At 42.0% G+C, this 17,955-nt stretch overlaps 1 protein-coding gene across 1 annotated transcript; it reads right to left on the reverse strand.

Moving 5' to 3' along the window:
* Nucleotides 1-3,999: 3,999 nt before the first annotated feature.
* On the reverse strand, nucleotides 4,000-15,565 carry LOC139462210 (cathepsin L-like). The gene is made up of 8 exons (XM_071243804.1): nucleotides 15,468-15,565; nucleotides 14,902-15,029; nucleotides 12,381-12,486; nucleotides 10,981-11,127; nucleotides 10,033-10,156; nucleotides 8,806-8,906; nucleotides 7,429-7,703; nucleotides 4,000-4,611 (listed from the first exon to the last, which is right to left on the reverse strand). The coding sequence occupies exons 2-8, from the start codon at nucleotides 15,027-15,029 to the stop codon at nucleotides 4,512-4,514; spliced, it is 981 nt and encodes a 326-aa protein (XP_071099905.1). The 5' UTR covers nucleotides 15,468-15,565; the 3' UTR covers nucleotides 4,000-4,511.
* Nucleotides 15,566-17,955: the final 2,390 nt, after the last annotated feature.

Consider the following 17,955-nt stretch of genomic DNA (forward strand, 5'->3'; position numbering starts at 1 on the left):
ATGCTCAATTAGGGCATACATTGTTGTATAAGTGAGTGAGCTGGATTTAACGCTGCCTTTAACAGCATTCCAGTTATATCACGGCGTGTCAGCTTAATGTGGGAGGAAAGTCCGATGTGATGCAGGTCTCAGACGTTTACCACTTCGGTGAAACGAGCACGGGTATGGTGCTGACAAACCTATAAACATAATTGGGGCGAACCGGGATTCGAACTCACAATCATAGGTTTCTGGCGTGCTCAAGGGACGCAACTCTGCACAGCGAATCGCGGCGCCTTAGACGACTGGGCCACCCGTGCCCCCCTGTAGTATGATTGTACATGGCAATACATTGATGTATACAATGTTATTTGTTTGTAATGTTTGGCAATGTAAATTAAATGATTTGTTAAAATTTTGTATCGTTCAAGTAAATTAAATTTTTAAATATAATTTCACGTTTTACATCAAGTTACATATGTGTTCTATTTAAGAAAAAAATGACGAGTGGGAGTTGTTTATCGTACAATAAAACACTGGAAAGAGAATAAACAATGACGGGCGCAGCCGACCAGTCTTGGTTTTGGCCATTTAATACCGAGCGCAAGGCAGGGTAACAACAAGTACCATTTTTAACGTCTTTTTGTATGACGCGGCCGGGGAACGAACTCCCAATCTTCCGCTCTTTGGGCGGACGCTCTACCACTAAACCTATTTTATATAAACAAATTAATACACAGTTATATGTTATATGAACAAATAAAACTTGTATACATGAATACAATGACTCTCATCTCACGTTACATTAAAATACTAGCTTCTGATTATTATTAACTCAAATATTTTCCATGTTGCCCGCTCATTTACCCCGCTGAGAAATAAATCGTAACACACCGTAGATAACTTGCTCATCTCGCATAAGTATCGTTGAGGTGAAATGAACCGATGTTTATCCGAATCGTTGGGCGAAGGGAAGTAACTCCGTTCGTTTGTATCGTCTGCTAGCTGTCAAAATGGCTGAATCAAAGCTTTGGTTGGTTGGTTTGTTGTTTGACGCCGCACTCAGCAATATTCCAGGTCTATGACGGCGGTCTGTAAATAATAGTGTCTGGACCAGACAATCCAGTGATTGATATCATGAGCATCGACCCACGCAATTGGGATCGATGGCATGCATCAACCAAATCAGCGAGCCTGACCATCCGATCCCGTTAGTCGCCTCCTACGACAAGCACAGTCGCCTTTTACTGAATCAAAGCGTTTTACTCATTGAAACTTCGGACATATATTTAATGTATCTATTAATGAGAATTTCGGTGAGATAAAATCTTTGTCAACCGATCCCTCGGGGCATAGGGTGAGATGTACCCTGTGCGTGAGCCTATGTTCGGGGTATCTCACGGCATATACCCCTCGAGACCAAAATTCTTACCGCCTGGCGGTACATAGGCTCACACACAGGGTACATCACACCATATTCCCCGAGGTATCGGGCGACAACTATTATGTCAGTATATTTCCATGAGGGGCCTTTTCATTTTCATATACATGCTGAAAAAACATATTTGGTAAATATAGTGAACACACGCGAAATGTATACTGGAGATACAAACCAAAAAGCATATATTAAGTACCATGTAGAACCTTCCTATGAAAATCTAAATGTATGACTCACGTCATTCGTTACAAATAAATATTTACATAGTGAAGTCATTGAAGCTAAAATACCAGGCAATGCATATTTCACTAATACAAGACTTTGAATTTAAATTGTCATAAGACCCGAGCCTTATCATTATCTGTATTTTAACCCCGAAACTTGTCAAAGCGTTTATAATTGTTTTGAATCCAAACGTTTAAGAATGTAAACATGTTCATAATCTGAACGTGTTTATGACCAAATTTGCTTCTGTATTTATGATTAACATGTCAATTTTGTCAATATGTTTACTTGATTATGTGTGTTCTGCGTTGATTACAACAGGACAACAGCAACACCAATAGCTTCCAAGTGACATGTCAGTTTCAATAAGTTCATCTCTAGAGAGTCGATTATTAAACCTCTGCGGAATGTAGTCAATTTATAACACATGCTTGACCGGCATATTGTATTGGATCTTCATAAATTCGAAACAGAAAAGACAAAATCGACACGTGAACATCAGAAGTAATATTCATATGAAATATGAAACGATGTGCTGTGATTTTACATTCATGTATATTTCATATTTTGGTCATCAATTCTAAATAATTACATTTTGATTGTGTATATTTCCCTTTAGGCAAGTGGTAGCCTAGTGGTTAAAGCATTTGCGAGTCACGCCGAAGACCCGGGTTTGATTCCCGACATGGGTACAATGTGTGAAGCCCATTTGTGGTGTCCCCCGCCGTGATATTGCTGGAATATTGCTAAAAGCGGCGTAAAATCAAACTTACTCACTCAGAACGTGTGGAATCGCTATAACTGTATCTAATGCTGAGACACCCGAAACGTTTTTGGTTGTTATCAATAAGACGCTCCTCGCGGCCATCACATTATACACAAGCTTAAATATCATGTTCATCTGAAGACATGGCCTACTTGTACAAGGCAATCCTAGCGCTAAGACTGTTGTAACTTACGTTAAGTGACCGTATCCGTGGTCTATTGGATAGGGCGTCTACCAGAGAGCGGAAGGTCGGTTGTTCGATTCCCTGACGGCGTCATACAAAGTGTTAAAAGATGGAACCTAATGTTTCATGTCTGGCGCTCGGCATTTTAGGCTAAAACAAGGATTGATCGGCTCGGATTTAGAACACTGTGTGAGCGGGGAATCCGTGCTAAACTGAGGCATGGTATGTCAGGTGGTGAGGTGAAATTGGGTTTAACGTCGCGTCCAAGATTATTGCACTTATATAGCGACGTGCATGCACGTGTGTGTGTGTGGCTGCTTGTACTAGTCCGGACTGATGCCGATTTATAGTGCTAGCACACTGAGATACCATGCCGCAGTTTAACATGAATACCCAACTCAGTCACAGTATACTGACTCCGAGCCGACCAGTCCTTGTTTTAGCCCCTTAATGCCGAGCGCCAGACAGGGTAACAACAAGTACCATCTTTTAACGTCTTTTGGTATGACGCGGTCGGGGAGCGAACCCCGGACCTTCCGCTCTCCGGGCGGACACTCTACCTCTAGACCACGGAGGCGGTTTGGTATGTCAGGGGGCAGGCACTACAAACACGGGCGTTAGTCCGGACTGGTACAAACACACACGCACACGCACACGCAAACATGCACACGCACACATACGGTTTTATTATATACATTATGATTCTGAAAGCAATGTGAAAACCTATTCCAGGTCGCCTCATCACGTTAAATTACGGGTAACAATGGTCTCTGCGCTAAGTGTCGCGTTCGTGCAAGCAGGCCGAATTCTAACCCGGATCTTTACGGGGTATGGGAAACGTGAAAGTTAATGATTAAATATTAATGTTTAGTAGGGATTACCAATATGACTGTTCAAGGACATGCGAGTGAGTTAATGAGTATTGTTTTGACAATATTCCAGCAATTTACACATTTACCAATGTCTTAAATCAACTAAGTTATCCAACCGTTAAATGAATACCCTGTTGGATGGGGTTATTTTGTTTGAGCTTGACGAACTCATTCACTTTGTTCAAGACGCTACTAAATACAGCCCCTATTCAGGAACATGTACCGAAACTGTACGGAGTTGCGTCCCTTGGCGTGCCCCCTTGGCGTGCTGGTAATGAGTTCGAATCCCAACACCATTCCCGTTTTCATTGGTTTCAAGGAGTAATTGAAACTTCTAAGACCGACATCTTAAAATCTTTGGGCTTTCCTTCCACATTAAGTTGGCAGGCCGTCATTTAGTATTTCAGTGAAATACTGTCCAAGCGTAAAACCCATTTCTCTCACTTGTAGGTTTGACGATTAGACGCTGAAATTGTTCATTCACTGGTAGTGATGTCAGATAGATTAGACTTAGAAACACTTTCTTTCTTTGATATTTTATTGATTATATTCTGTTTACAAAATGAATGATTGAAAAAGTTCAACGAGGCTTATATTTGATATAGTAAATACCTCGAATTTTATAAAAAATACAACTTTATTACATTCAGATGTATTACTCGGATACCATGTCGCCCTGCAAGAAGACTAACAAAACTCTCCATTGGAGGTCGTGTCACATGAACATTCTAATCAGCCAATCAGCGACGAGTTTTCTTATTTCTAGGTCCAAGTGAGCGAAGCATTCAGAACAGCATATCTGATTTTGGTATCTCGGAAATTGACACCCACGATCATTGTTGCTGTATTGTTAACGATAGGGTAAACATCCAGTAGTTTTAGAAAGCTGACATCCTTCGTTTAGATTGGGTTCATCTGACACGGCGTTCTACGGGGGGTTTGTGAGATCCTCACCCAGAAAGGTGTCGTATAGGAGTAATACTGATTTTAGTGAGATTGGAAAACCCGGGTTTGTCTGGAAAGGGTGGTATGTCGTGGACGGGTCCATTACACACGGGGGTAGCTGGCCTGGGTGGCGATACCACACTGGTTGTCCTTGTTCCTGGACATCTTGAGATATCCCTGCTCTCCCCAGGATGCTCCCCAGCTGATAAAACAGATGAAGACAGCGATGTTAACAGATAAAGACAATGCTATAAACAGATGAAGACAGCGGTGTAAACAGATGAAGACAGCGATGTAAATAGATGAAGACAATGGTGTAAACAGATAAAGACAGCGATGTTAACATATGAAGACAACGATGTAAACAGATGAAGACAGCGGTGTAAACAGATGAAGAAGACAGAGATGTAAACAGATGAAGACAGCGATGTTAACAGATGAAGAAGACAGAGATGTAAACAGATGAAGACAGCGATGTAAACAGATGAAGACAATGGTGTAAACAGATGAAGACAGCGGTGTAAACAGATGAAGACAACGGTGTAAACAGATGAAGACAACGGTGTAAACAGATGAAGACAGCGGTGTAAACAGATGAAGACAACGGTGTAAACAGATGAAGACAACGGTGTAAACAGATGAAGACAATGATATAAACAGATGAAGACAACGGTGTAAACAGATGAAGACAACGGTGTAAACAGATGAAGACAACGGTGTAAACAGATGAAGACAACGGTGTAAACGGATGAAGACAACGGTGTAAACAGATGAAGACAACGGTGTAAACGGATGAAGACAACGGTGTAAACAGATGAAGACAACGGTGTAAACGGATGAAGACAGCGATGTAAACAGATGAAGACAATGGTGTAAACAGATGAAGACAACGGTGTAAACGGATGAAGACAATGATATAAACAGATGAAGACAGCGATGTAAACAGATGAAGACAACGGTGTAAACAGATGAAGACAACGGTGTAAACAGATGAAGACAATGATATAAACAGATTAAGACAGCGATGTAAACAGATGAAGACAACGGTGTAAACAGATGAAGACAACGGTGTAAACAGATGAAGACAGCGATGTAAACAGATGAAGACAACGGTGTAAACAGATGAAGACAACGATGTAAACAGATGAAGACAACGATGTAAACAGATGAAGACAACGGTGTAAACAGATGAAGACAGCGATGTAAATAGATGAGGACAATGGTGTAAACAGATAAAGACAGTGATGTTAACATATGAAGACAACAATGTAAACCGATGAAGACAGCGGTGTAAACAGATGAAGACAACGGTGTAAACAGATGAAGACAACGGTGTAAACAGATGAAGACAACGGTGTAAACAGATGAAGACAACGGTGTAAACAGATGAAGACAGCGATGTAAACGGATGAAGACAGTAAAGTAAACAGATGAAGACACCAAAACAAACAGATGAAAACAGCGCTATAAACGGATGAAGACAACGGTGTAAACAGATGAAGACAACGGTGTAAACGGATGAAGACAGCGATGTAAACAGATGAAGACAATGGTGTAAACAGATGAAGACAACGGTGTAAACGGATGAAGACAATGATATAAACAGATGAAGACAGCGATGTAAACAGATGAAGACAACGGTGTAAACAGATGAAGACAACAGTGTAAACAGATGAAGACAATGATATAAACAGATGAAGACAGCGATGTAAACAGATGAAGACAACGGTGTAAACAGATGAAGACAACGGTGTAAACAGATGAAGACAGCGATGTAAACAGATGAAGACAACGGTGTAAACAGATGAAGACAACGGTGTAAACAGATGAAGACAACAGTGTAAACAGATGAAGACAACGGTGTAAACAGACGAAGACAGCGATGTAAACAGATGAAGACAACGGTGTAAACAGATGAAGACAACGATGTAAACAGATGAAGACAACGATGTAAACAGATGAAGACAACGGTGTAAACAGATGAAGACAGCGATGTAAATAGATGAGGACAATGGTGTAAACAGATTAAGACAGTGATGTTAACATATGAAGACAACGATGTAAACCGATGAAGACAGCGGTGTAAACAGATGAAGACAACGGTGTAAACAGATGAAGACAACGGTGTAAACAGATGAAGACAACGGTGTAAACAGATGAAGACAACGGTGTAAACAGATGAAGACAGCGATGTAAACGGATGAAGACAGTAAAGTAAACAGATGAAGACACCAAAACAAACAGATGAAAACAGCGCTATAAACGGATGAAGTCAATGTTTTAAACAAATGCTGACAACCATGAAACAGATGAAGACGACAACGTAACTAAATGCTGCGGGCAAATTCATTACTACTACTCCTTTTGTTAAATTAGTTGTTGAAACAGTTGATATCTAACATTACCCGATGAAGGAGCAAAAGGTAGCCCTGTAATGTCGTGTATGTATAAAAGATAAGTGGGTGTCCGTCCTCCGCCTGGTCGTCATGATATACAGCTTCCATCTTATAACACTCTCATTCTATTCTTGAAGACACTCTGTAACCTTGATTTACGTCTTCATTTGTAACTATTAATTCCTGTAAGATCAAATAATTTGACGACGGCCGGACTGCCCAAAAGCCCCCTGCAAGCCTTCACACAATGTTAGGTGAGATGAGGTGAGGCGAAATGCATTCGCGTTCCAGATTATTCGCTCTATTCACAATTCCTAATATTTAATAAGAGACGGGCCATTTGTTCAAGGGTTTCTTCTCATTTGTTACTTAGCAACAGGATATTTTTTCGGATCCTGCTTCAAAACTTACCAAGGTTTCCTCAGAAAGGGGGAGACGAACAATTCTTTTTCACAACTTATTTCTTTTCAGAACTTCAAAAACGTCCGGCAAGCACTATTTGATTTTTGAAGGCTGAACCAAACTGCTATTTTCCTTTTTTTGTTGAACAACACATTATTTTCCAAATAGATTGCCTGGTGCATACAAACAACAGCACTACCGTACTGATCAAAACTGATCACCTGTTCTTGACAAGCCAGTAGTCCACGCCCTCGCTGGTGCTGCCGTATCCAACAGCCAAAACGCCATGGTCGAGCTGCAGGGTGCTGCACGACGGGTCGTCGTAGACGCCGCTCTTGTACAGATGGAAGGTGGGGCGACTGGCGTCGATGGCGACAGAGATTGGACCGACTGTGGCAACGGCATTCTGAAGATCAGACTCGCTACCTCGTTGGATGTCTATTAAACCAATATCGGTAGCACCAATGTCGGCTCTCTTGAATCTGCACCTGTCGACCTGGAACGTGAGATAAAGCATGGAGGACACAACGGATTGCACCAAAATAAACATTTACGTAAAATCAGATATGGAAAAAACAATGAATATTGACATACGCATAACTGATACCGTATTTCCTCTTGGCTTCATTACGGTTAGTGTACTTTTACACCAGGCTATTTAAGGTGGGGTTGGTGTGTGTGTGTGTGTGTGTGTGTGTGTGTGTGCGTGTGTGGGTGGAGGGGGGGGGGGGGGAGCCTTGTGTTCTTGTGTTATAGCGTTTGTTTTAGATTGATGTAGCTTGACTATTGCGAAAAGCGTCGTCAAATCATTCTCAATCGATCATTCACTCACTTCTTACGTAAAGAGACACAGATGATATTTGTATTTTCTTGTCAAATAACGTGATTGTTTCAGGAAATGACGATAAAAGATAAAAATGACAAAAGTCATGTTTATAACGTATTGTCTTATTGATAATTTTCTGAAAGCGTATTTAGTGTCATTGAAACAGGATAAAAGTAGTTCCGCTAAAAGTTTTACTTCACTCGAATCAATGTCATCGATGTCATATGTTCACCCGTGAAGATTCCGGGGTAAAATAGGTCTTCATAAACCCATGCTTTCCGTAAAAGGTGACTATGCTTGTCGTAAAAGGCGACTAACGGGATCGGGTGGTCAGGCTCGCTGACTTGGTTGATGCATGTCATCGATCCCAATTGCATGGATCGATGCTCATGATATCAATCACTGGATTGTCTGGTCCAGACTCTATTATTTACAGACCGCCGTCATATAGCTGGAAAATTGCCGAGTGCGGCGTTAAACAAACAATAAACAAACAACAAATCATATGTTCATTTCCTTACTACATAAATTATAAACCGTATTACTTCAATCAAGAAGTTACTCGGATTTCACCGTAAGATCCAACCCATTTAAGGGTCCGGTTCATGTGACAAGCAATCATAGATTCGAAATTAAAATATAATATAGACATATATTATATTATAGACATAACTAGGATCACGGAATACATTGAGATTAAAATAATCTACGTGATGATATTATTCGATACAACAGTATTATTCGGTACAATAGGAGTCATCAGTAATCTCACCCTTCCTACGTAAGGGTAGGACGCTTCAGTGTCGATTCCTACGTTGAGCTGTATGTACTCAAAGGCCAAGTTCATCAGACCGCCTCCACAACCTTGGTTTCCTGGAACAATCATAAATAGCGTGTTTGTTTGTTTGTTTGTTTGTTTTGTTGTTTAACGCCACACTCAGCAATATTCCAGCTATATGACGGCTCTCTGTAAATAATCGAGTCTGGACCAGACAATCCAGTGATCTTCTATTTACCTATGACCGTAAATTTAGGATTTATATGATAAATATAAACCCGGTCATAATAGATTCAGCGGCATTTACGAATATTTCACACGCTAGAAGACCGTATTTACTTTCATCTGCTGTGTATGTTCAAAGTAACTTTGATATTCTTACCACGTGCAAATGCGGTGGCTAAATGATACGTTTGTCCCTTTGACCGGTCGTTACACATTCATTTAATAGCATAAACACATTTGGGAAATACTCTTCATTTGTGTGGTGCTGTGTATTGTTTCTTATTGTTCAAGCAGGTATAAAAATTGTTACATAACAATTCTCTGTCTATAAACTGTCTGGTTGTCATCAGTTCCGCGTTCGGATGTGAGGTTTGTAAATATCTGCCAAATATATAGACAGACAGACAGTCAGTCCGACAAATAGATAGACAGACAGACAGACAGACAGACAGACAGACAGAGAGTCAGTCCGAGAGATAGATTAACAGACAGACAGACAGAAAGACAGACAGACAGTCAGTCCGAGAGATAGACAGACAGACAGACAGAGAGTCAGTCCGAGAGATAGATAGACAGACAGACAGACAGACACACACACACACACACACACACACACACACATTTCCCGTCTTGTGCTATCGCTTTTTCGTTTGGTATTATCGCCTTTGTATCGTAGTTGGTATCTCTTCATAAGCTTAAGAGATCATTCCTGACATTTTTCCAAGTAGGTCTTAGGGGTGTGTCTAAACAATTAAGGAAACATGTTTTTTTAATTCCACATTAAACCTCTCCCATGACGATTACAGATTCGCGTTTCTTTTATGATTCTATGGTTGTCAGCATCATACATGCTGTTTGGTTCATCAAATAGACAAACGTCATCTAGGACCACAAGATTCCCTCCAATATTAAGGTGACGCACCGTGATATAACTGATATACTGTTCAAATCGGCGAGCGTCACTCACTCACTCACTCTCTCGCAATCCGACAGTACCTATATACTGGGAGCAGTCGACCAGGTTCTGCTCGGACAGAGACACGAGTTTTCCAGTCTTCTTGAAGTGTTGTCCTTCCAGGGAGCCGGTGGCGGAGAACGCCCAGCAGGATCCGCACTTCAGCTGAAGGGGAAGGTCACTAGTAAAATTATGCCAGATAATACGCATGTCTCAATGTGTTTCCATCTTTCTTTTTCTCTCCAAGATTCTGGGAGTGGTGGGATACTCTTGTGGTTAAAGAGTTCGTTCGCGAAGATCCGGGTTAAAATACATGTAGGTCTTCGGTAACCCATGCTTGTCGTAGGGCGACCATGCTTGTCGTAAGAGGCGGCTCACGGCATCGGGTGGTCAGGCTCGCGTAGATCTATGTTTATGACATCAATCACTGGATTGTCTGGTCCAGACTCGATTATATGCAGACCGCGGTCATGCAGCTGGAATATTTCTGAGTGAGGCGTACAACAATAAACAAAACAAACAAATAAACAACAAATATTCAAACAATAAAGACTAAATTAAGTTGTTCTTATGTTTTGGTTGATTTGCCCCGATTCTTAGGATACTTAGTTAGACGGCAGTTCAATGTAGGTGAGGTGAAATGGGGTTTAACGTCGCGTTCAAGATTATTGCACTCCTATAGCAACGTGCGTGCCTGTGTTTGACTGCTATGTCTATCTTATAATACCATACCACAGTTTAACATGGAAACTGCATTAAGACACAGTAAACCGAACGGACCAGATATTTTTGTCTGCACTTAATACCGAGCGCCAGGCAAGGTAACAACAAGAACCATTTAACGTAATTCGGTTTTACCCGGCCAGGGAATACTAACCCCCGACCTTCCGCTCTCCAGGCAGACACTCTACCCACTCGACCACATTGTCGGTCTTCACCCAAGTAGTAATACATGGATATACACTGTACATGTAAATCGGTAGGCCTACCTGGTTCTTGACCTCTGTGACGTATCCCTTGGTCCTCCAGTCCACCTCGGCCGGGGGATCCCCGACACTGGGGGGCAGGAAGGTGGCGCCACCTGTGGTGTTGGCCATCCGGAGGCCGTTCATCTGCTTCACAAACTCCTCCGTAGTCTGAGAGGGAAGACATAGCGTTATTAGTTCATTACAATCCAGACCATGCTTGTGGCATTCACTAAAGTAACACACGTCTTCAACCTATGTCTCGTCGGGCTCCCCTTCCCCTTGACCCATTGCCATATATAAGTCTATGTTAAAAGCGGCGTTAAGTCAAATCAAACAGTGGCATGGGTCGTCTACGGCGCCGCAATTAGCTGTGCAGAGTAGCGTTCCTTTGGCAAGCCAAAAACCTAGGATCGTGGGTTCGAATCCCGCTTCGCCGAGGGTTATGTTTCTAGGTTTGTCAGCACCATACCCGTGCAAAGTGATAAACATCTAATTTAGACCTGTATCACTGAAGTGCACACGGCATGATCATCGTCCAGATGCAAGGGAGGTAACTCACTATAATAGTCCAGTTGCCACCATTGCCGAACAAGGCTGGAGTAATATTTTGGCTGAACTAACGAGGCTATGTATAGTTCAATTAAAAGCGCCTAACAAAAAAAAATGGACACTCAGTTCATAACAACATGGCGACTAACGTGCAGATTTCTGTCGATTGCTGGATATACGGAGCATGTGGATCATCAACAGATATTTTCCAAATCTTTTCATGTTTTTAATGAAGGTGGTCAAACAATTTGATTTACTTCTCGAAGAAAGACCCATTTCATTACAACGCAGATTTTGATTATCGATCAGATCGTGTTGACTGGGCGCCGCCATTTTGTTTGAAGTAAATGCAAGTGATGTCAGTGGTGGAATCTGATTGGTCAATAGAAGGGACATAGAAGGGATATGCCTCGGAATAGCCATCGGGCCTTCGGCGTGACGAGCGAACGCTTTAACCACAAGGCCACCCCATTAAAAATGTCTAATTCAAAGTGAACACTTTCTTTGTTCCTTTAAAGTAATTGTATGATAACACTGATCTCATAAAACATCTCGAGACATGCGATACATGTTGTGACCTCAGTATCAGTGTTGCGATCTCGCCACACTCTTCTACAACAGAAGCACGGGTGGTCCAGTGGCCTAAGGTCTCGCAATTCGCTGTTCCAGTAACCTCAGCTTGAGGGCTCGAATCCCGATTATGTTTCTAGATTTGTCAGCACCATACCCGTACATGTGGGTTTCGTGATAAAAGTTGTAGACATATGCTTCACGCCAGACTTTCTCTAACGAGTAATGTGAAACACAGGTCAAAGCCCACCCACTCCTAAGCCACATGGCTTGGATGAACAGTTCCTTGGATGTCAACCCACCAGGTCTGCGTACTCGTTGACCCCGAGTCTGTAGGTGTGCAGCCCTCTATCAGCCTCCAGGTTGTGAGTCTGGATGTACTTCACATTGTTCTCCCAGACCATGCGTCTGAAATACAAGGGAGACAATTCTAGGAATGGTTAAACACAGTCTCATGTTAACGACAAGGACAATCGTGCTGCAGCCTTGATATCCCATACAGGATACTTCATACAGAACGTTCCGTTCGTCATGCAGAAGCAAAGGACGTCACTTCATTTTTAGGCCTTCAGTGGCGATTTCGTGTACGCGTGGGCACAGCCTGGCATTAAAGCTGCAAAATAATAACAAATACATGTCAAGTATCACGAACTCCAGTTCTGTGTAAGGGATGCTAAATCATAGTCCTGCACCATCACTGTGGAATATATTTATTTTATGAAAAAAATAATAATCTAGAAACGCAATGCCATACACAAGCAAGTCTACGGATTATTTTTTATTTTTAGGGTCAAGAAGGATATTGTGTAATATAAGATTTCAGAGACTAAATGTTTGTCTAGCTAAATCACATCAACCACAATAACACTTACTTATAAGGTGGATACATTCCGAGATATAAAACGCAAATGGGAAGGTCAGGGGGTCGTGAGAGAGCGTTCTGCAGCTCGTGTCCACACGTGTTCGATAGCGGTGCGGTTTGGTGACCGTCTGGCCAGTCCATCTGGACAATGGTCTCCTGCTCTGTATAGGCGTCAACCACCCTGACACGCTTAGGTCGTGGTCATTGTCCATGAAGATGAAGTCCGGTCAGAATGTCATCCCTGTAGCGTACATCTGTCATCGTGCCTCGCTGTAGGACATGAAAATCGCTTCTTCCAGCTCTACTGATCCCATCCCAAATCATGATTGAGCATATGTTCGGCTACGTTGGAATCCTGAAGTCTTTCTCCTTGTCTACGCCACACTCTGTATAATCCAGACAGTACCTTGATTCATCAATTGACGTGACCTACAGCCCAATCTGAACGTGTGTTCCTGTGATGTAGGATGCGAATGCACGTCCTCCGTGACGGGAGACCAGCCCCACGGAGACGATTACGCACTGTTGGAGTAGAAACGTTAATGCCACTGGCGTTCCGAAGGTCATTTCTGAGTGTTGTGGCAGCAACGGAGTGATGACGTCTGGCTGCAATCAGGAGAAACCTGTCTTTCCCGTTGTGTTAAGGAACGTTGTCGACCACCTTGGTAGCTGATCCAAACGTCTGGTATTGATTCCATGCCCTGCTGATCACACTTTGGGCGACACCAAAGACGTTTGTAACGTGAGGTTGTGTTGACCCAACATCTGCCTAACTCTTCGGTCGCTAAATGACGTCTTCAAAGGGACATCAGTGCTCCTCAGCAGCAAATGTTGTACTCTCTGATAATGATGTGCAACGATTCTGTCACGATACATCCAAACACAGGTTTTCAAGCATCTCGTGCAGATCGTGCCCATGACATCATGCCTCATGAGGTCCGAAAGGAGTTTCCCAGTCACCGTGTCCCGGGATATTTCAGTCTTTATTTAGGGGCGGTCGGGTAACCTAGTGGTTAAAGCGTTCGCTCGTCACGCCGAAGACCCGGGTTCGATTCCCGACATGGGTACAATGTGTGAAACCCATTTCTGGTGTCCCCCGCCGTGATATTGCTTGAATATTGCTAAAACCATACTCACCCACTCACTCACTCAATCTTTATTTGTTGGATGATTTTTTATATTATCAAAATTTTATCCTTAGCAAACATTGAGTAGCATATGTCAATAAACCGTCGGCTATCTGCCTCCATGCAGTTTATACTGTGTTAGCTTTGAAGTTTATCATGCAGTCGGTACAGACAGAGGTGTAGAGGTAGGTAACTAGGTCTGTTGCGTCATTGTGCACACGGTTCGCCCTGATTATGTTTCAAGGTTTCTCAGCACCACACCCATACACGTGGTAAATTGTCCTGTATTACTTAGGGTGTTCAAGCCACACCAAGCTGAAGCTCACTCACTCACTCACTGTGCGCATAATTCTGTCGGTCTTGATTTAAGGAATAAAAGGAAAAAAGTTATTTGACACATTCGTGTACATTTCTTTCAAGTCATTCCTCACAAATTGAATCAGAAGTTTAGATGTGTTTTAGGGTTCTCACTAGTGAGTGAGTGAGTGAATGAGTTTAACGCCGCTTTTAACAGTATTCCAGTTATATCACGGCGTGTCAGCTTAATGTGGGAGGAAAGCCCGAAGTGATGCAGGTCTCAGACGTTTACCACTTCGGTGAAACCCAAGAGCACGGTCTCACTAGTCTGTCTTACAGACCCTGATACAAATATATATCAAATACAGCCCATGCAAGTCTATAATGTTTGGCAAGTCTAGATTACTGCAGTCACTGGGCTCCCTTTTATAATATTTTTATTAAGATAACTGAACAACTGTTTTTTCTGTACGATATGTTCATTCCAGAGACTAGATGTTAGTCTAGGTTCGCACAAAAACAAACACATTCTCTCACCTGACGACTTCATTTTCCTCTGTCAGGTAATTCTTGTTATAAGAGGTCTTGAATATGTCCCACACTCTGTTCAAATCTACTGCGACGGCAACAGCAGCAAGCAGGGCAACCACGGCAAAGCGGAACATCTACAATAGTAAAAAAAACATTTATTATTTGTTTCGATCAATTCTTAATTTACCAGAAACGCATATACGTACACGCATATGTACAGACGCGGTGATTATAAATGGGGGTGGGGGTGGTGTGTGTGTGTGTGTGTGTGTTTAGGGGCGGGGGGTGGGGGTGTGTGGGGTGGGGGTAGACTCGTCACGCCCGGGTTGATTCTCCACATGCGGTGTCCTTCGCTGTGACATTGCTGTTATATTGCTAAAAGCGGTGTAAAACAATACGCATTCACTCAGAAAAAAACAAATAATACATTATCTCAGTTAAATGAGTTTTCTATGACATTACCGACATCCTCAGACAAACACAAAACAGTTGGACAATCTGACATGGTATGAGACTACAAATCACGTGATCGTGGAGGTATCACTTCCCATGTCTCCCGTATCACCTCTTACCTTGGTGGGCGAGGACGGTGGCTGGAGTGACGGGTGTGGGGGCAAGAACTGTTATATACACGGTGTTATCTACAACATAGCTCACATGGTCTCAAACATGTGGTTTGTGTGAGCGTCATTTGATGCAACTTGAATTGAAGTCAATAAGTAAAATGCTGTCATATGACTGGCGATAAGGGATGTTGAAAATCATATGGACATTGACTGCAAAGATAGTAACGTGTGAATGAGTGAATGTTGGTTTACGCCGCATTTCAGGGGTACACTGCGGTCGAGTCTGGACCATGCAAATCGGTGACTAAAAGCATGACACACCTTTTACGACATCACATCGATACCCGATGACATGCGATCAGCGAAATCATTGTGGACATATCTGACATCGGGTGTGGAGCTAGGTGTATTGACCAGGATGTACTGATCAGAATGTACTAACCAGGATGTACTGACATACATTTATTGACCGGGATGTATTGACGTATGCACGGAACAGAATGTATTGAAATGGATATATTGACCAGAGTGTTTTGACCTGATGGGGCAGAATATATTGAAATGGATGTATTGACCAGAGTGTATTGACCTGGATGTACTGATCAGCATGTACTGCCCTACATTTATTGACCGGGATGTACTGACGTTTGCACGGAGCAGAATGTATTGTAATGGATGTATTGACCAGAGTGTATTGACCTGACGGACAAGAATGTATTGGAATGGATGTATTGACCAGAGTGTATTGACCTGGATGAACTGATCAGAATGTATTGACCTACATTTATTGAGCGGGCTGTATTGACGTATGCACGGAGCAGAATGTATTGAAATGGATGTATTGACCAGAGTGTATTGACCTGACGGACAAGAATGTATTGAAATGGATGTATTGACCAGAGTGTATTGACCTGACGGACCAGAAGGTATTGGAATGGGTGAATTGACCAGAGTGTATTGACCTGGATGTACTGATCAAATTGTACTGACCTACATTCATTGACCGGGATGTATTGACGGAGCAGAATGTATTGAAATGGATATATTGACCAGAGTGTATTGACCTGGATGTACTGATCAGATTGTACTGACCTACATTCATTGACCGGGATGTATTGACGTATGTACGGAGCTGAATGTATTTAAATGGGTGTAGCTACCACAATGTATTGACCTGGATGTATTGGAAATACCTACCAAGAAATAACACACTGGCCAAGATGCATTGACCTAGATGGCGTGACAAGATAACCAGGACGAACTCATAGATATTGCACTGTGTAATGTGAGTTTAAATATGAGTATTACAATTAACATCTGTGGAAGACAGCTTCTTTGTTCGAGAAGTCAACTGGGGAATTCCACAGAACGAAGCTGCGAAAATGAAGAAGACTGAAATACGAACTGGGAAGAAGTACTGCATGTCGAAACCACATCACCAAATGGATTCACTCAAAGATATGAATGGAAGGCCTGTCTTCATGTTCAACTGTTAGAAATTGGCTGCAGATTGAAAAAAGTAGCACGGTCGCATGGCTATTCAGTTATGGCTGACTCTATTGGGGTCAGTTTTGGGTCAGTACCGTCCATCATAGCCGTCACATTCCCAGAATATTCACTCCAGATATGTGCTTGACCTGATTGAACATATTCAGTGACGTTATGATCAGTTATCGACAGAATGTGATAATTTTGTATCTGAATTGTATCCACGGATGAGACCTTGATCACTTCGATCCAAACTTCAGAGCAAACAATGGAATCATGGCCTCACTCTATAACTAAATTCTACAATCAGGTGGACTCATTTGGCAAAGTCCCAACTTCAGTTTTCTAGGACAATAAGGGTATCACAAGGACACAAACCTATCAAACGTTTTCAAGTTACTCGTGGATTTTAGAATTACTCGATTCTGATTGGTCCATTAGAGGTATCAAATCAAAATAACCAACCCTTATTGAAACATTCGGTTTTACAGCCGCATCAGTATGGGGTTCATTTTAAAAGAAAGGTATTTTTTCTGTCATTGTCATTTTAAAATTTAAATAATGATTTGTACAATAATACAATGTAGGTTACACAATGTAATGTTGCGTTACTCCAACATTCAAAGTATGTGTGACAATATATTTATAGCAGAAAACACGATAGAAATAGACAAAGACAGTGTATTTCCAGTTTTAGGGACAACAGAGAGCTTTCGATTTGACGTCATGTCTGTTGATCAAGAAATAAAGGTTTGGCTAGTTTATTAATTAATTGTAACTGTGAATTGTACTGTGGCCTCATGGCCTTTTTACGGATACAATTCCTGTCTGTTTAATATGAATATACATCAGTTATTTAGGAATGAAATAAAACTGAAATCACAACTGTATGATTACCAGATTTAATACGATGAACAGAAATAATGGTCCCCACAGATTATTTGACCTTCCTTGAAAGCGTCAACATCAGAAATTACACCCTACGCACGTGTGCTTGAGGCACGTG

The sequence above is a fragment of the Haliotis cracherodii genome, unplaced genomic scaffold, assembly GCF_022045235.1.
Source record: "Haliotis cracherodii isolate W230 unplaced genomic scaffold, xgHalCrac1.p SCAF_15, whole genome shotgun sequence".
NCBI lineage: Eukaryota > Metazoa > Mollusca > Gastropoda > Lepetellida > Haliotidae > Haliotis > Haliotis cracherodii.